The 20,685-nt window shown below is 38.5% G+C and overlaps 1 protein-coding gene and 1 long non-coding RNA gene across 2 annotated transcripts in view; one reads left to right on the forward strand and one right to left on the reverse strand.

Annotated features, from left to right (window-relative positions):
* Window positions 1-20,685, forward strand: part of cntn3b (contactin 3b) — a 103,353-nt gene that overhangs the window by 72,070 nt on the left and 10,598 nt on the right. Inside the window, exons 14-20 of the mRNA XM_024269802.2 lie at window positions 2,220-2,395; window positions 8,519-8,636; window positions 9,207-9,365; window positions 9,459-9,608; window positions 11,700-11,770; window positions 12,046-12,280; window positions 13,689-13,798. Of these exons, the coding sequence (XP_024125570.1) occupies window positions 2,220-2,395; window positions 8,519-8,636; window positions 9,207-9,365; window positions 9,459-9,608; window positions 11,700-11,770; window positions 12,046-12,280; window positions 13,689-13,798 (1,019 nt within the window). The remainder of the gene's footprint in view (window positions 1-2,219; window positions 2,396-8,518; window positions 8,637-9,206; window positions 9,366-9,458; window positions 9,609-11,699; window positions 11,771-12,045; window positions 12,281-13,688; window positions 13,799-20,685) is intronic.
* Window positions 5,459-20,685, reverse strand: part of LOC112144919 — a 28,950-nt gene continuing 13,723 nt past the window's right edge. Inside the window, exons 2-3 of the long non-coding RNA XR_002918989.2 lie at window positions 18,507-18,604; window positions 5,459-5,652 (exon numbers count right to left, since the gene is read on the reverse strand). This is a non-coding gene — a long non-coding RNA (uncharacterized LOC112144919). The remainder of the gene's footprint in view (window positions 5,653-18,506; window positions 18,605-20,685) is intronic.

Genomic DNA, 20,685 nt, shown 5'->3' on the forward strand with positions numbered 1-20,685 from the left:
GATCACAGACTTTTCAAGTGGTGATTTTTTTTTTCTTTTAGATGTGAGAACGACATTTTGAAGAGTTTCGGGATAAACTGAAAGTTTTGCACAACTTTTTAAGAGATGTGTCTCTATGGTCAGCTGACCACCTCTGTGTAAAATTGCGGAGGCAAAGTTTGTGAAAGTTTTTTTTACTGATTGTCTTCAATGAGATGAGAATTTGAAGGAACAACCTAAAATAAAAGTACATTCAAAGCAAATATAGATAAAAATGGCTACTTGGACCAGGTAGTAAAACTTTTGGTGGGTTATGTCCTCACCATTATTAAAAATCTAAATGCCTGAAACTGGATGCCAGAGGTGTGGACTTGAGTCATGTGACTCGGACTTGAGTGAGACTTAAGTCTCGATTTTGATGACTTCACCCAAATGATTAAAAAGCATTTTTCTTTGTCTTTGGGTTGTTGTGTGCTGTGAGCACAACATACAATCCAATGAAGTTCATGTTGTTTTGATCCAACACCATTCAACAAACCAAATTGCAGGAAAACCAAGAAAGACCACCAGTCTAATCTGGCGGCAGTTCACAAAAAGGATCCCCAAGGTTCATTTATGAAAACTATGAGGTAGCCAAACAAGAACACTAGATATAGTTTGGGATTTATGAAGTGGGATTGCTGGTGGGATGGGCTTAGGGGTAATTTTAGTTATGAGCTAAAACCTATCTGTCTCTCACATAAAGAAGAATATTCTTCCAAATTCTATCCATCAATCTTCTAAACCCACTCAATTCCTTTTGAGGTCACCAGGCTGCTGGAGCCTATTGTTGGGGTACACCTTGGACAGATTGTCAGTCTATTGCAGAGCCCCACACACCCACTTACACCTAGAGACAATTTTTGAATCATCAAATGACCTAAGAAACTATGTTCTTGGACTGTGGCAGGAAACCGGAGTGCCCGGAGAAATTCTTGAAAAGTTTTGATAAATAATTAGTTCCTAAAAAATACATGGTCTGTGAGACTACTATTACTCTGTTGTTGTAAGGGGTTGAAAGGACTAGAAGCATTTCATAGCGGTCTATAACGTTTGCTGCGGATCACATGTGTCTCCCGTACATGTTAGCACTTTTTCAACCTGTATCCACCTGTAAGAGCGGATGTGATTAAGGCTTTTACAAGTTCTAGAATATACCGCAGAATTGCCGCAAAATAAAATCCAGCTGCTATTTTCGAAGTTTGAATCCGTAATTTAGTCTGAGGCTATGCATTTGTCATTTCCTCTACCAGTGAAAGGACGTTCTTTTGGTAAAAGTAATTGAAACAGAACCAAATAAAAAAAACATCAAACCCAAAAGGAGAACCTGGTCATTTTCACCTCTGGGTTAAACCCCACATTGGTATAGCAAAGCTTCATGGGAATGAAACGACTAAGCCTGGTTTCACCAATTAGATGATGAACTCAAGCAGAAAACGCAAACGGGTAAAAAAATAAAAATAAAATAATCCATTTGTTGGGCTGATTGAGCTTGAAGTGCTGAGATGGGAGTTTGAGAAAGTAGCGAATGAACAAATGCAAGTGTGTCACAGCCAGAAGAAACAACTTTTATAAGTAAAGGTGGAAAAAGCCAGTTTTTTTACTGAAAACAGAAGCTTAAAAGGATTTCATATCAAGTCGTTGCTGCCAGTTTAACAATCCATTCAATCATGAGCTGCATTGACTTATTCCCTTCTGCTGGTCCGGCTCGGTTTGTGAACATTTCCTCATTTAATGTATTTATGTTTTTTTTTTGTTTTACTGCACATACAAAAACTCAAAGCAAGGGTATTGCTGAGCTCCCACGGGTGACGTTAATCATAACCAGAATTGTCGTTACATAGCAACAAACATTACCCTTGATGTACTTAAAGGTCATTATTTATGAGTGCTGTGACATAACACCCCCCCGTTATATGTCTATAGCCATCAAACTTATTCTCATAAGCTTTTACTCTTCTTGTACAATGACAGTTTAATGTCATAAATTTAATTACTGTGACCTTTTCTGAGCAAACGGAGGCCTTTGGTGTGTCGAAGCCTCTGGTGGGAACGAGCTCTGATTTATGCAATGATTTTCTTTAAGCGATTTAAAGTCTGCGTGTCATGATGTTTGGGTTTTGAGCGCTCCGTTTGATGGTTTGTTTTTGCGGAGGATGGCAGCTGCTGGGTCTCACCATGACATTCCCATGCCTGTGCAGAACCCACCAGAATCACCGTGAGGCCCACCAACATGGAGATCATCGTGGGGGAGAGCATCGTGCTGCCTTGCCAGATTGCCTCCGATCCCGCTCTGGAGGTCACGTTCTCCTGGGCGTTCAACGGTCAGCTGATCGACTTCCAGCGAGACGGCGACCACTTTGAAAGAGTGGGTGGGGTGAGTAAATTTGGCACACACCTGACTAGGCCTGCACAATAAATTGTGCGATACATATATTGCAAAAGATGACGTAAATTGCGATAAATGGTTATGCTGTCCTTCGCAATATTGCGGCTTAACCATTTTTTACAATGTATGCAGTTGTTTGCAATATGTGTATTGCAAAGAAATTGCATATTTTCAACAAATGGTCACTGCTACATAATTTCTCGCGATATATATTTATTGCAAAAGATTGCATTATTTGCAATAAATAGTCACTCCGCTACATCATTTTTTGCAATATGTGTATTGTAAAAGATTGCGTAAATTGCAATAGATGGTCACCGCTACATACGTTTTTCAATATATGTATTGTAAAAGATCGTGTAAATTGCAAAAAACTTTAATTCCGCCGTATAATTTTTCACAATATGCGTATTGCAAAAGTTTGCATAACTTGCGATAAATAGTCATTTATGCATCTTTTGGCAATATGCATTTTGGCAAAAGTTGATGGAAATTGTAATAAACAGTCATCCAGCTACATAATTTATTGCAACATGTGTACTGTCAAAATTGTATAATTTGCGATAAATGGTCACTCCGCTATATCCTTTTTTGCAACGTGTATTTCAAAAAATTCCTTAAATTGCAATAAGCGGTCACGCCACTATTTCATAAATTGCGATAAAAGGTTGCCATAAATGTTTACACTCATGCTGAAACAATCTAATGGCAGCTGAAGGTATTTACCAGATTAAATAAAACCCTTTATGTGTTTGCCCACTCAGACAATCAGATGGGCCTGTTCATGTCGTTGGCCAATCCAATGGAGCCCTATTAAGTTAGATGCCTGCCTCCTATTCAGAAGAGGATCATTTAGAGTATAATTTATGTTGGCCCTATATTTAAATAAAACATTTGTAGTGAAATATAAATTATGCAAATGTGTTTTTTTTTTTTTGCTTTTTGTCCTTGTATAGCAAGTCATATCATAATTGCAGTATTGATTGTCGATACCAGACATCGCAGGTTTCCTCGTATGATCCAGCTCTACTTCTGACTATTATTAAATAAAACAACTAAAAGTCTCATAAGAACATGTCATGTACGAGTTTAAATCAGGCAATGGAACTGTTCAATGCAGTTCCATTTGCAATTCAACTGATGTAGTGATTTGATGTAATGTTTATGTCAAAGAAACTAAAGTTTAGTTGACTTGTTAGCATGTTATGTAACATGTAACTGTAAAAAAAAAATTACTTTTCGCATTTTGTCTATCTCGGTTTATTTTTAGATCTTAACTCTCAATAAACGAGGAACCACAACTGGTTTTATAAAAACTGCAACAGGCAGTACTTTTTTATTTCAAAGTGGGTTTCATCACAATCATGGAACTGTGTCGTTTTTATTAACAGCTTTTATGCTTTTTTGTTGATGGTAGTGGCTTTTTCCTGGGCAATTTACAGGGTCATATAGAGGCGTAAAAGTCCAACAGGAGGCATTACAGGCTAAAATGTGGTCATTTTGAGATCAACATGCTGGCATTTAGCACATTGTCTCACAAATCCACTGACTGTGTGGATTCTGGGTCTAATAATAATTTTAAAAAAAAACAACAACAAGGAATAAACATCACATGATTCAAATATTATTACTTTTTATTTGTCAAAATAAATATAAATGCCAAACCAATTGGTTAGAAACAGAAGAGATATAGTGGTGTAAAAATTGAGTTATGTGTAAAAATAAATAGATAAGAACAAAAAAAAAAAAAGCAGAAATGTAAATAGTCTTGATACTTAAACTATAAATATCAAGAACTTTATTCTGAAATCTGTTTGTTTCCCTATAAACTTATGTATGTGTTTATTACCGTTTCACTACCACAATTCTTTGATTCAGTTATTTTTGTCTGTTTTAGGTAGAAAGATTCCTCCTATAGTTCTTGAAGTTAAATAAGCACCAGTGAGTTACACTAGTGAAGTGTAAATGGATTATATGACTTTATAAACTTTTATTGTTATCTATTCAGTTATTATGAGTTGCCTTTCAAGATGAAATTTCCGTTACTCTTAAAAAAATTTCACCCAAAAGTGTCACTTGTATACCTTTTTTCTTTCTTTAGTTTGCAATTTTTGGCTGATATGAAATATACTCCAGAGCGACTAGGAATGTAACCATAATTCAAATACTTGAATATTCGCGATCTGTCCCTGAAAATAGGAGTTGGAAAATCTTAGACGTCTAAAATTGCAGATTTGCAGTCTTAATAAATATAAGTCGAACAACTTGTCAGGCAATGTAATGGTCGCTCTAAAATAGTAAATAATGTTACATTAGATAATAAATGATCTAAACAAACTGTATGTGCTACTGTCACCGGAGGTAAATGCATCTTTAAAGTAGAGTATCGTTGAAACTTTCTATTTTCGAATATATGTATCAAGAGTTTTTTATAGATGACAAGACTTAAGCTCTCTTTATATAATTATGTGTATATATATATATATATATACATATATATATATGAAACAATATACTGTACATATATATATATATATATATATATATATATATATATATATATATATATATATATATATATATATATATATACTGTTTATATCTATGTATATATATAAATATAATAGATTAATAGATTAGAATAAAACAAAGAAAATAGATTTTTAGTTTGATCTGTGAATAGTTGATCTTTATTCATGAATTGAATCAGATCTCCACTTAAGTAACGATTTACAGCCCTAGGAGCAACTTATAGTCTAAAAAATATTGCAATATGTAAGGATAAATGGATTGGACACATTTAAATACATATTTCCCTAAATTATCTACCTGATTAGGTTGACATCACTGCCTCTTATTGCCCCTCTGACAAGATTTTTGGTTTGAAGTCCTTTTAATCTTTCAGAGGGTCCTCATTAAGAAAGTCTTTTTACTTTTCTAATTCTGTCACCTCAAGGGAGGACATTGTCTTATCATCTTCCTCTGCCATAATTGAATTTGCATACCTATTTATGAATCTTTAGCCCCAAAATAATTAAGTAATGAAGCGGCTGGCATTCACCAAGGGCAGACCCGACACCCATAAATGTTCACTGGAAGTCTTTTACCTTGAAATAATGAGTCTCCCTTGAATTTTGTTCCTTTTGATGAAGGACGGAGTTAATTGTTCCATCAGGCTTTGGAAGCGTTCAGCAGGCGGCGGCACGTTAAAAGGCGGGGTCTTGCTGCCGTCGCCTGACTCAAACCTGCAGGAACACGGATCGAGTGTGATGATGTTTAATAAGATATGGTTTTCTCAGAATGTGTTTCCCCTGTCCAGAGAGATTACCAGAATCCCCCACCACAGCCACCCCCAACTCAACAGCTTCTGATGAATTCATTAACATAATTAAAGCAAATCTGCCTCATCACTTCCTTCCTGCCAAGACAGGAGGCCTTGCAACTCGTCACAAGCTCCGAGGTTGTCCAGGTGGTGCCTGACGTGAGAAAGCAAATTAAACGTGCAGAAAGAAAAAAAAAACTGTCAAATGCAGGAAAACAGATGAGAGGAAGTGGGAAGGGGAGATAGAAACGGGCAAAAGTGGTCTTATTCTCCCATGGCTGCATTGAAATGCCGTTTGGACTGGCCCTCCTTTGTCAGGTGGGCCTTAGAGGAATGCAGAAGCCTTCCCGCTTCGCAGCAGCAGAGTGGAGCCATGATGACCTGCCACTGGGGGGAGGGGTGGGGGGTGGGTGAAATGTGCCGTCACTGCAGCAGGTTTTTACCTGGCTGTGTTAGTGTTTTTGCTTCCTGTCTTCATTCTCCACATCCGTATTCTTAAATCCTTTAGCATTCATTAAACAAAAAGGTATTTTATTTTGAAAGTCATCTCAGCAAGATAGTATTAAAAAGTACCATCTGTTCCTTTGTTCTGTTAACTTTTGATGTATTTGTTCAACATCAACACAGAAAATAAAATTCCTTGAATACCTTAGTTCTTCTACCATGAGGGCTACATATATCCCATAAGAACACATAGTAACATTAGTGTAATAGAAAAATATCTGAAATGTTTTTCTGTGGTCAACTTGGCTTCTGGTATTTTGTGCATCATTTTATTTTTTAGGAATAAGCTATAGTTAAATGGCCCCATTCATTGGTTGGTCTGCACAGGTGCTGCAGATTGAGTTGTCCAGGCCCTTGAAAGATCGCAGAGAGGAGCGGCTGGTTCAAGGCACATTTTAAGGGATCGCAGGAGTGTTTCGCAGTTTCCTTAAGACCCATTAAAATTGGAACGTACGATTGTGTGTTATATGTATTGTACAGTGCCTTCTGTCACGCTCTAGTTGTTCTTAAAGTTACAAACGTCATCCTTACTTTATCCTGAAGTATTATGATAGTGGACACTACAACTTGTTACAGCATGTCATAGAAAAAAATACATGTGAATATCGGATCCAGCCCTCTGGGTAATTATATCTACCCCAGATCATTTTATATTATTGTTGTTAATGGCCCGATATTATCTTGCCCTTATTTCTAACTTGCATAAAAAATATATTTTTATTATTATTATTTTTTGATGTTGGGAGTGGGGTCATCTGGAACCCACAAGACGTGTTGAACTTTTTTTCTCCAATGATTTTTGATTTTCACTTGTGTCGACGGCTGACAGGAAATCCTGTCCACCTCTATACACCTTTGTAATGGGGTGTATAGCATGTCAATCTAAGGGTGGGTTCATCTGGAGCCCACTAGATAATATAAAGGCTATGAATTTTGGGTGGTGTTGTCATGACATTTCAGTTTCAGTTTGCTCTATGTTACTCCTATAACGCGAACGCGGTACATCTTATGTATAGAGCTTTATTCTCAGTGTATTGATATTGCACCTCATACAACAATGTGCCTAATGGTCTAAAAAATATAGTATTTTTTTCCTACTTATTATTTATTTATTTATTTGAGAAATCTTGTTGTGCAACGACATGGTACGCATAGGGCCTCTGCAACGCCACAGTGTCTTCTTTTGGGGCAATAACGTAACTCGCCTCTGTGGTTAGATTTTGTAGCATTTCTTCTCAAGTATTTTCTTTGTATAGACTTGTGTTTAATCTGTTTAAATCTTGTGATTAAATTATACTTAAATTGGTGTGGCCTGTTCATTGACTGGTGATCATCAAACCCCCATCTCTAGTAGGGCCTTATTGAGCGTGTACCAACCACTAAAAGTGAATATTTTGGATTAGATTCAATGATAGTAAATGCTGTCTTGAGAGCAACCCTCATGTAGCTAAAACTGGCATCAGATCTAAGAGCAACCTGGTTGATGACAAGATGGCGCCTGACATAGTTGGCCTTACCTTAGCTAACCTTAGCCCTAAGTAGAATCCAAATTCTTCCCTTGCGGCTTCTCACTACCCCTATACTTAGCCCTCCAAACGGAGAGTTATGGAAAAATTATGTCTATAAATTCTGTTTCTAACCTTTCATCACTGGCAGCTCACCCTCCCAGTGGAGAAATAGCCATCTCTAAGTCCCTATAGGGCTCTTCCTTAAAAAATAATTTTGGACATCACTACTGCTTCAAATGCGCCTACAATATGAGGGGTAGGGAGAGGCCATAGGGGTAGGGGAAGAATTTGGATTTGTCCTAACTTTAGCCCTAACCCAAAAGTGTCCAGAATTGTAGAAAAACTTTAATCAAATCTTAAAATGGGTCACCAGTTAAAATAAAGTCACTTTTTATCACTATGGGGGTACATCCAGTTCCAGTCGAGGACTTCCGGTTCTGGACGTTGATGTCTGCTGCCAGGTCCTCTTGTTAAATCTGTGCAATAAATGCAAACCTGCATGAACCATCACCACGTGCACGGTCTGTACATACAGCCATCGGTAATGCTGGTAATCCTATCATTGGTAATAACCTACTTGTATGTTTCTTTACGTCACAGGCTCGACACTCATGGGAGTTTACAGAGTTACATGTTATTGGAGAGTATCGACAATATTTTGTTGAAGAAGTGGTGGAGAGGCTCTGTGATTGGCTGAAGTACAGCCTAAAGTTAGTACAACACTTCTAACCCTTACAAACCTCTCTCTCCGCCTCTGCACTCGTCCTCTTTCCACAGAGCGTTTCTGGAGATCTGATGATTCGTAACATCCAGCTGAACCACGGTGGGAAGTACGTGTGTGTTATCGACACCGAGGTGGAGAGCCTGTCCACGTCTGCCATTCTCGTCGTCAAAGGTAAGACAGCCACTCGATTTGCGTTGTTTGTTTTTATACGCCAGCGTATGAATAACCTTGTATATTTACTGCAAAATAGCGGTGGAAGTGTGGAATCGCTCAAAGTGAAAGACATTTGACAGAAAGCTGTGCAAAAAAAGCCTGAAGGCTTCCATCAGAAATTCAGCAGAGGCGAGCAGGAATGGAGGCTGCCCCAGTCTGAATGTCACCTTTGATTTAGATCATTTACAAATAGGACATGTGCAGCTACAGGTTCAGCAGTTATGCAGGAGCTTTGTTTTCAGGAGCGAACAGATGAGTCCAAGTTTTAACGCAGGCGACACACTGTTGTCGGAATTAAATTTGAATAAAAGTTTTTGCTCTACCTGTGTTCTGTAAATAAGGGTGTAACAGAGGGCAATGGAGGATTTGGGGGCGGGGCATGAACGATAAAATACCAAAGCCAAAAAAAGTTCAGCCCGCTGTCTTGTCTGGTCCAGATGACCCCATTTTAATGTAAACATTAACCCCACAAGGGTTAAAAAGCTTCTGGGTGGTCTCTTCAGGCTCTTTGTTTTTTCATTGGTATAGCACCCCCAGGCCCCCCAGACAAGGTTACAGTGGAGGAAATCACAGACAGCACCGCTCAGCTCAGTTGGACTCCAAGCCGGGACAACGGCAGCCCGATCACCGGGTACAGCGTCCAGGCTCGGACACCTTTCACTGTTGGCTGGCAGGCCATGGACACAGGTATCTAAACCAGCAAACCTCTCTGCTGAAAGGCCCAATATGATTCTTTAAAATGTGAAGAAAAAAGTTTTTAAAAAGCCTTCAATGTTTCAGTGCCGGAGGTGGTCACAGGGAACATGCTCACAGCTACAGTGGTGGGCCTGAATGCATGGGTGGAGTACGAGTTCAGGGTGGTGGCTCGCAATGCCGTTGGCCTCGGAGAGCCCAGCCCATCCTCGGCTAAGACCAGGACAGAGGACACAAGTATGTGGACCACACATGCACACACTCACAGATTGACACTTCTGAAATGGTTCTGGTACCAGGGCTTCACAAAAAAGAAAATAATAATAATAATTGCTCAATTTGATGTAACATTTAGCCAACTGATCCCCCATGTTTAATTCCTAACATAAGGGTTAATGGGAAATTTATCAAATTGCAACTTGCCCCTTGTGGTAAATAAAGGAACAACTACTTTTGGCAACTATGGTGAACTCTGCTTTGATTAAAAATCCTTTTATCAGATTATGTGATCTGATGTCATTAAAGCTTTGATTTATTTAATACCTGATATTGGTTTCCCTTCATACTTGGTGTTATATGTACATCTCTGTCTTTCTGGAAATGCTTATTTTTCCCAATTAAACATTGATGTGGGGTCTGCTGATTTTCTTTCCAACCACTGCTCCTCCTTAAACCTGATGACTAAACACTAACCTTCCCTGTTTTCTAATGACTCGCATACTTCTGTGCCTGATTTTAGTCGAGTCCTCAATTTCCCCGAGTTGTTTTGTTGGCCTCCCCCCGGATCGATATTTTGACCCTCCTGACACAGTAACATCTTTTTCTTGACCACAGGATGCATCCTCAGACACAACAATTCAATAACATGCTGATGCCGAAACACCTTCATCACTGCGGGACTTTACCCAGAACTGATCTACTTGCTAAATTACAGAGCTATGAAAAAAAAAAAAAAAACTTTTACTTTTTGTTATTTAATAAATACTTTTTCAAACATTAGTTGGAGTTATTTATCTACATTAAGTAGGGAGAGTTAAAGTACAGATTTTTCTTTTTATTTAAAGGTCCAGGATTTTTGGACACATTTTTTTGACCAAACAGAAAGAACCTTTCTGGAAGGTGTGCTGACACATATCTGAAGCAAGACAGACTTTCAGAAAACAACATGGTGGTGGTAGCGTGCTGGTGTGGGTGCTGCTTTGCCACCTCAAGACTTAAGTTACCAAGTCTTGAAGTGGCAAAACATTGCCCACAGCAGCACAAATACGATCAATTCCAAAAAGTAATAGGGTCAGTGTGATGGCTAAAGTCCTGTTTGCTACCTGTAAAATCTGGTACCTCAAGTAACAAGTTTTGACATTGCAAAACATTGGCCACACCAGGATGCTACTAACCCAAAAAATACTTTTAATTCCTAAAATAACTTGCTAACTTGAGCTACTAAGTATTAGGTTTGCAAAGCATCAAGCTAGCAAGTCTTGAGTTAGCAAGGCATCAAGTATTCACACAGGAAAGCAGCAAGATAGGAAATCTTCACTTAGCAAAGCATCAAGCTAGCAAGTCTTGAGTTAGCAAAGCATCAATGTAGCAAGTCTTGAGTTAGCAACGCATAAATGTGGCAATTGTTGAGTTAGCAAACTAGCGCTTGTACCAGCACACAACGACTGCCATGTTATTTTCCAAAAAGTCCATAGTAGTTCAAATGTCTTTCTGTACACCTTCCAAAAAGGTCATCTTGTGTCTTCTTGGTCCACAGAAGACACAAAAGTCTTGCTACCTATTTTTTTTTCTTTTTGTTTGTTTGTTTGTATGTTTGTTTTTTTAATATTGGAATTTATTTTTTCAATAATCTGAAATGTTTTCTTTATTGTGTCAGTCAATCAGTCAAGAGTAGCACAAGTGGTATTTAACTTTAGAGTGTAATTACTATTTTTACATAAATAGTCAAATATATATTTATATATATATTTATATAATTGAATCTATTAGAACCTTTAATATTACCTTTGGAGAACAAGAAAATGTGACAAATATGCCAAGAAAGCTGGTAAAAGAAATCAGGAAATAGGACAAATATTTTATTTTTGAGTAGAACGTATTGTGCAGAAAAGCATTGATTAAAAAGCAATGTTTAAAAAAATGGATCTGTCAAACAGATTCAACAACATTCAGCAGTTGACTCTCCTTGAACAAACTTTAGAGCACAAACAGACGCCAGCTGAGTTTGTTGAAACGTCATTTACGGAATAAATCTTGAGGCCTAACAAGGGCCCACTGAGCATCGTAAACTGTCCTCTAATTGCTCTCCCTCTGGGCTCTACCTCTCAGTCCCCGACACGGCTCCCACTGATGTTGGAGGGGGAGGCGGCACAAAGTCTGAATTAGTGATAACTTGGGAGGTAAGTCATCTGTCACATTTTACTGTTCTTTCTATCGCCGGGTAATGGCTTTGCTTAATTGTGCAGAATTGAGTGGAGTGATTTTATGGCCTACGTTAGAGTGGGACACTGCTGCTTCTGCCGCCAGAAGCACACAACTCCCCGCCCCCTTTGAAGGGCTCGGCGAGCCCGGCCAATGGGGGAACCTTGTGGGGTTTGGTTCTCAGAGACGGGCCTGTCTGCTTCTTCATCTGTATGCCTTTTAATATCACTATAGTTTTGTGTTTTGCTCCCAGCCGGTTCCTGAGGAGCTGCAGAACGGAGACGGCTTCGGCTACATCATCGCCTTCAGGCCGGCGGGTGCAGTCACATGGACGCGGGCGGTCATCTCTACGCCCGGTGTGTCACGCTACATTTTCCGCAATGACACCATCCCACCCTTTTCGCCATTCGACATCAAAGTGGGAGCCTACAACAACAGAGGGGAGGGGCCATTCAGCACCATAACCACCGTCTACTCGGCAGAGGACGGTAATTCAAACTATTCTGGCCAGTTTGCTGTTTTTGGACTAGTGGACCTGAAATCTCCTTTGAAAACGCCTTTGGTACAGCCGGTATCACATTTAATACAAGTGGGCGTTCGGTACTGCTACCGTTACCGTGCACGTCCTGAGGACTGGTTCATATCCGGACAAAACACCTGGAACCCTGAATTCATTGAGCCATGATTCAAAACCCCCAAGTCGTCATTTTTCGACATGCTGCCTGCTCCTATTTTGGTAAAACCAGAACATAATCACAGTATCTGACTACTTCCGCTCCAACAGAATCAAATAAGCGATCCTGAAACGCTGGTGACAGATGACAGATCACATGATCGATTTACGTTCTCAACCATAGAAATAATGTCCCTTTAATTTCTTCCTTATAAACTAGCAAACATTTAAATGAAAGCAACAACGAGCACTGCTTTTTATGAGGAAAGAGAATATATTTCCTTTTCTTTTACCAGCGGTGCCGAACGTGTTAGCAAACGCACCCTTGTACAGAACACTATACCGAACGTGTATCGTATTGGACGCTGTTAGGGTACTAGTGCGGTCCACGCCTCAGTTCCAGGCCCAGAGGTTTGGGAGCTCTGAATGAATTGGAACAGCCAGCATGTCAAAAATAGAACCTTTAGCCTCTTCTGTTCAGTCGAGTCTCTAAACTTTTCGGTGTTGTTTGACAAACGTATATCTCTGGAAAAACATTCAAAACAAAAATGCTTCGCGTAAAGCCTTTTCAACACTTTACATTAGTATCAGTGAAAAGCTACTTTTCTCCACGTCAGAATCATGAATTATGTTGATCTCATAAACGTTAAAAAAGTTATAGTACGTCAAAGAGCGTTTTCTACAGTATTTAGGTGTGACAATTCCGGTTTTAAAGGGTTAAACTGTCTTTTAGTTCTTATAAATTGGATTGTACTTTTTATTACCTGTTTGTTTTCTGTCTGATTTTATATTTCTTTTACTTTTGTGAAGCACTTTGTGATTTTATCTGAGAAAGGTGCCACAGAAAGAAACATTTACCTCCTTATTTACCTAACAAGAGTCCTCTCCTCACAGCTGCAAAGAAAGGCGCTTTGCATCTGCCTCCACTTAAATCAGCAAGCTGGATATTAGTTATTGTGTTGGTAGATTACAGGAAATGCTAGCAGACGCTTACCGCACCGCACTATCGGAGAGGTTTCCTGTTAATTGAATTTGCCGGGCAGATAGTATTCCCTCATGTCAGTCACAGATCCCATTAAAGAGAAGGGTGATGGGGGAGGTGTGGAGGGGGGGTTCTCTGTGAAAATACTGGCCTATTTTGTCCCTTTACCTCTGCTTGCTCTAAGTGATGGCGCCGGATGAGTTGTCGGGTTCCTCACCACACTTCTGCTCTATTTCTGCAGTCCCCAGTGTGCCTCCTAAGAGGGTTCGGGCCAGGAGTTTGTCTGCAGCACAAATTGAAGTAATGTGGGAAGCTGTCCCCGACATGCCTGAAAGAGTCCTGGGTTATGAGGTATGGATCACTGATTTTTTTTTTTTTTAATCATTTTTTTGTTCCCAACAAAACACAATCGTTAAACAATTCCCTGCAGTTTCACTATTGTTGTGGAACTAACACATTCTCTTTAAATTAAACCTTAGTTTGTCCAGAGTGTGAAAACTGTTTAGATTTGAAACACCAGAAATGTAGCTCCAGTGTTGACTACCATAAGTCTTCAGACTTACGTAATCCCAGTAGATCCTAAAAGATGATAAAAACAGCTATGAGTTGATATGCAACACTTGCCACACTGAAAAAAGTAAAATATTGGATCATTTAACAAAAGTTCTGTAATTTGTAGCACTGAAAATATTTAGGTTTCATCACATTAAACAGTTGGGTTCATTATTTACTCAACTTAAAAATGTTAATTGATTCAATGTATCACTTTTTACAGTGCAGTAGAAAAGTGTTTATGCAATCAGCGCAAATCAGCTGATGTCACAGAAAAAAGGGGCTTTGCGTCGTTATGCAATACTTTGTTAATAAAGTAAAAATAATGAAGTATAAATAATAAAAAAAAAATATGCATAAAAAGTTACAATAATTTAAAAGCGTATGTTTATTTGTTGTCGCCGACAACTTCAGTGTGAAGGAGTTAACCTTTTTAACACTGGAGCTTTAGCTCCAGTGTTGACACTCTTTGAATTAGATTAACTCTTCAACCATTTACACTACTGACGTAATTCCAGTAGATTCTAAAAGCTGATAAAACTGCTTTGCGCCAATTTTTAATACTTAACAGTGGAGAAATATTCATGCAATCATGCAGAAAAAACGCAACTGTGTGCCAATGTGCAACACTTTGTGAAATTAAAGTCCCATTTGACCCATCCCCTGTGGGAGCGGTGAGCTGCAGACACACACTGTTTGGTGGTTGAATCTCAAAAAATTAATGTGTCAAGCAGGGAGACATATGGTCCTTATTTTTAGAGTCTTTGCCATGGATTTGAATTCACAACTTTACACTCTATCACATTGCTATTGAACAGGACAATAATAAAGAATCTATTGAAATTAAATGTGTAAACACTTGGAAAAACGATAGTATTTAAAAGATTTTATTTTGTGCTTCTATTATTTTTTTAATGTTCCGGTTTTAAAGAGTTGACCCTTTAACACTAGTTCCAGTGTTGACATTCTACAAATTATTGTAACTCTTGAACCCATCCATCCATCCATTGTCTTGAACGCTGAGTCCCTTTCGGGGTCGTGGGGGTGCCGGAGCCTATCCCGGCTACTGAAGGGCGAAGGCGGGGTTCACCCTGGACAGGTCGCCAGTCTGTCGCAGGGCCTCAATCACACACACATCCACTCTCACATACACACCTAGGGGCAATTTAGAGTCACCAGTTAACCTATGATGCATGTTTTTGGACGGTGGGAGGAAGCCGGAGTCCCCGGTGAAAACCCACGCATGCACGGGGATAACATGCAAACTCCACACAGAAAGGTCCCAGCCGGGATTCGAACCGGGGCCTTCTCGCTGTGAGGCAAGAGCGCTAACCACTGCGCCACCGTGCAGCCCCCTAGAAGGCATTTGTTTTTTCCCTCTACATGGAGTGTTTGCCGCCCAAAGGAGCAACTTCAGCAACCGCCTGCGCTCTCTGCTATGCTCCACTGAAAGGCCCAACTCTTGAACCGTTAATGCAAAACATTCTTCCAGCAGATTCAGAAAGCTGCTTTGGCCACACCGCGGCGCTTCTGAACCTAAAAATTACTTTTAATTTCTAAAATTACTTCAAGAAAAACAAGGGGATGTGTTGGTGTGGGCGCACTTGCTAACTTGAGGTAGCCTACTAAGTCCTAAGTTAGCAAAGCTTCAAGCTAGCACATCTTGAGTTAGCAAGGCAGCAAGTATTCACATTGGAAAGTAGCAACATACCAAGTCTTGAGTTAGCAAAGCAGGAAGTTAGCAAGTCTTGTATTAGCAAAGGAGCAAGTATTCACAAAGAAAAGCAGCAAGTTAGCAAGTCTTGAGTTAGCAAAGTATCAAGCTAGCAAGTCTTGTGTTAGCAAAGCAGCAAGTATTCCCAAAGCAAAGCATCAAGGTAGAAAATCTTTAGTTAGCAAAACTTTAAAGCAGCAATAGGAAAGCATCAAGGTAGCAAATATTGAGTTAGCAAAGCAAGAAGTATTCAACCAGGAGAGCAGCAAGATACCAAATATTGCGTTAGCACTGATAGGTGACACATGTAGGAAAGTGTTCACTTAGTCAATTGACTGATTTTGTCGCGGAAAACAGCAGGTTTTGGAACATTTGGATACAAACCAAAAGCTACTATCAAGTTCATCCTTTACCCTCTGTGTTAACAAGAGCAAGAAAATGTGCTTCCTGCAGAAATCTAATACAACTCAGATTAATTCATTTCCGCTTCTTTATAAAGCGCCAGTTCACTCCCTGATGCCATCTCAAGGCTTTGCACAAAAGGCAGGAAACTTCAAACCGGGATAAATTAATTACCGTTGTTTTAATCCAGTTTATCTCAGACATTCTAGATCCTTATAATCCAATTTGCTCCAGATCATTTTAATAGGGCCAAAGAGTCTTAACAGTGTTTGAAGAGTTGTTTTTATAAGAAGTGACCTTCAGTTTACATCACAAAGTTTTTCAGTCAAATTCCTGTTCAAAGGAAAGCAAACAGGGACTATGGAGAGGAGAACGCCTTTGAGCAATCAGGGAGAAACCAGCAGAGTGGAGTTCATAAAGGGAGACCATCTGTGTCGCACTGACTCCATTAGGTTTTGGGGAGTTGGGCTGCATTATATGACAAAAACGCACAATGTGCAATATCAGTGATCAATGCTGTGATGACGAAATGACTCGCGATACATGAACAAAAAGCAAAATTAATAACAGCCAATTTACTGTATTATTTCCAATAAATTATAAGAGTTTTATTAAAAAAAACAATTCAACATAAGTTTATCAATTTTACCCACAAGAAAAAAGGGCTCATCTGGATTGGTCAACAAAGGTCAAGAGGTTCATCTGATTGGTCAGATGAGTTGATCAAATCTCTATTTAACTTGTTCAATATGCCAAGATTTTTATAGTTTATGTGTAAAGATGTAAGATAACTTTTTTCATCGATATCGCAATGACAATACATTTGTGATTTATTGTCCAGGCCAAGTGGTCAGACACACAGTTACATGAGAGCTAGCCAAAATCATCATAAGGGACTAACAAAAAAGAAAAAAAAAATAGAAAAAGTCCTTAAAAAGAGTTGTGTCAAGAGTTTACTTCCAAATAAAATAAACTCAACTCATGACTTTAATAAACAGAATTGAAGCTGCAAAGAACCAACAAGCTGCTGATACCATCACCAAACTGGAGCCCATTTATATGGGAGTTGGCTCCTCCCACCACAAACTCAATGTCCAATCATCTTTGGAACAATGATCACACAAACACATTAAGAGAAAGAAAAGCAGAATATTTAAAGACAACCGCTTTAGCATGCATTTGCATTTCATCTATAGGTGGCAAAGCAGTCTGGGATTGGTGGGAAATGCTAACAACATTGTTTAATCTACTAGATTTAAAGTAACACTTAAAACATAAAAAAGTATACAAATATGAATTATAAAAGAATTGTTGCAGGGTTAAATTATATCCATTCATTCTCTATATCCTCTTGTTCCTATATGGGGTGAATGGAGCCCCCCCAGTCACTATTGGGCGAAGGTGGAGTACACTGTACAGAGTTTGTCGGTTTGTACAGAGTTTATGATTACATGTAAAAGTACGCTTTGATCTGCTAATAATATAATATGTGTCCTTAATTTGTAGTAAAAACAAATGTACAAAAATTTTAGAAACATCCCCGAGTAGTTGAAGTTTTTGAGAGATCAAAGTTTCAGGAGCACAAAAGTAAAGTAATAATTTAAAAAATAAAATTATTGTAAAAAAAATATACTGATGAAATATTTAGTTGATGCTAAATCAACTGAAAGTAGATAAAAGAAAAATGAAAAAGAACAACAAAAAACACAAGTTATTCACTAATTATGTTGAAAATGTTGAAACGTTTGAAAAAAACTCTGTGGAGTTATATAAAGTGACAACTAATCAACTAAAAAAGATATTTAAAATAATACATTCTTATTTTATAGAAGATGGATATGCATTTACTATGATTATTTTTTTTAACTAAATGTTATAAATCTAAATAATTTGATGAAGGTGAAATAGAATACTTTAAACCTATATTTATAAAACACACTTTATGAGGTTCTGTTAATAAAGAATTTTTGTGCCACTATTTTTAATTTTTAAACACTGCTAGCTAATCCTGTAATTAGCAGTTTCCACACATGAAGTACATTGTTATTGTAGTTTCTTAATGTTCCATCATAAAAGCAGCTCACTCAAGCGACAATTTTCACAATCAAATTAGTCCAATAAGCCTTAAATACATATTAGTTTCTGCCAAAGATGCTAATAAACAAAAAGCCGAAGGGTCCCAGAAGTGATCCCTGAGGAATACCAGTGAAATCTGGGTCATTTTAAACTGTGCATCATGGCAGATTTAAGTCATATCTCAGCAGTAACTCTTTAATAAAACACAACTGTGTATTAAGTATATTATTTTTGGCAAATATTTTTTTAGCTGTTTATTTCTTCTAACTAGAACAACCTTGAAACCATTATATAGCGGTCTTTTCATCTGTTTACCTTAGGAGATGCTGCTTGCTGCTTCTTACTTTTATCCCTGCAGAGATTTCATTTTAGGCTTTAATGATATCATGAGTTGACCTCAGTATTACAAACACCTGCAGCCAACACACAAGAGAGAAGAAACAAGTTAAAAAAAATGCAAAGTGCTTTGCTGTTTTTAGTCCCCACAGAGCTCTTTGAAAATCTGTCACCTCTGGCCCTTGGCACAAAGCTCTCCAGTTGCCATGGCGCTGGTCACATTGTCCTTTCAGAACAGAGCTCAATTCTCCGATTGCGGGTTCTGAAGTGGATTAAGGCCGTTGAATCTCAATAGACCACCACCAGCATAGAAACAGAGCTGGAGGTGGGGGCGCTCAGACTTAATTTAGACGTCGATGGGATTGCAAATCCTATCAAACTCCACATCAGACCCTCTGCAGAAGATGGCGGTGGTGCAAACTGTATTTCACAGATTTCCACATGCAGCTTTAATTGATTACATGCTTTGGAAAGCATAAAAGGAAACACTATCCCAAAAGGAGTTCTTTAGCTTGGTTTATTCTGATGTTTAGATGTGGATGGGGGAAAAAAAGTTTTGAATTCTGTTATGGATTCTAAGGCAGCAGCTGAGGAGAAACTCAAATAAAAGACATGATGGTATTGGAGAACTTCTCGGTCAGCCTGTTGAAAAGGGATTACACTTGTCAAATCCTGAAGTCAGAAATGTTCAGAAAAATATGCTGCATCACTTAGAGATACAATTTTGCTGACTTTGGGGAAATTGCAAAAAAGTACAAATAGATAGTTTTAGAAACTTGAGAAAAATAAATGCTTTGGTTCAGATTTGTCTTAAAGTTTTCCCATTTATTTTACTTAACACCAAAACAACGATGTTCAATAACATGATATTGCTTGTGAGTTTCTGAGGCCCAGACATCACACATTCCAAATATATGGTTCTAACATGTATATCTTTATATTTTTGATACCCAAGAATGCATTTGAATAAATAGCAGTCATATAGAGCAGTGGTCCCCAACCTTTTTGGGGCTGTGGACCGGTCAGCCAGTGTGGAGCTATTCCGCGGCCCGGGGGGGGGGGGCTGAACATAACATGACCAACATTGTTTCTACCCCAACACAATGCAAACTTTCTAAAGAAGTTTGTTTTTTGCTCATTTTGCTATCTTGAGATTAAATTTAACGGGATGTATCATGTGACGTGTTGCGGCCTTGCCGTGCGTCAAGTGAGGATGTAAATGAGAAAATCCGGTAACTTTTCAAAATAAAACATTTTCAAAAAAATAAGACGATGGAGATTAATTGTTCTTTCTGTGCGCCCCGGTAACAAATGACCCCGGGGGTCGGGGACCACTGCTTTAAATATAATAATGATCTCGTCAGTCATCTGACATCTGTGCATAATGGAGGATTGATAAAACACATAACGGCTCTCAATTTTGTGTCATGTCAGAAAAGCAAAAGCTTCAAGTGCAACATTTTAACTAAATAATATTTAATTCCTCCCCCTGCACGTGCTTAGTTGCATGAACCGTGTGACTGCCTCCTTTTCTCCTCATTCCCGAACCAAAAAAAAAATCCTCATCCCCAAACCGCCCTCTGCGCGCTCGGAAATGTGTATCTGAATGGACGAGCATGTTTGAGCATTTCTATGACGTTCTAAAGATTAGATTTGTTCGGGAAAGTCAGATATCTATGCAAACAGGTATGGTGTGTGGGAATCACCTGTTTTCTGTCTGTTCTTCTGTTGCTGGCCTAGGTATGTGACAAAAATTTTCATATTAGGTTGATTGCTCTGATATTTATATCACTGGAAAGGGCTGAAAGAGACCATTCCAACGGTATAAAGATCATTAAGATAGCTCAAAGAATAAGAAAGTTATGGCAAGTTAAGTGATCAAAAGTAGGGTATCATTTTATTCCTGAATAAACAGCAAAACAGTGATATTTATGTGACAGAAACAAGGATTAGAGTCTTTAAATTGTCGTAACTTTCTCATTATTTGTCCAATCCACAAAAGGAGGGTATCGTTGGAAAACTAATCAAGTGAACTACAAGAATTAAGTTGATTTAAATTTAGTATTAATACAATATTAATGTCAATATTATCAAATAATCACACGGAATTCTGCTCCTGTATGCCTGTACACATTGATTGCAGCCAATCAGCTTGCTA

The sequence above is a fragment of the Oryzias melastigma genome, linkage group LG5 (assembly GCF_002922805.2).
Source record: "Oryzias melastigma strain HK-1 linkage group LG5, ASM292280v2, whole genome shotgun sequence".
NCBI lineage: Eukaryota > Metazoa > Chordata > Actinopteri > Beloniformes > Adrianichthyidae > Oryzias > Oryzias melastigma.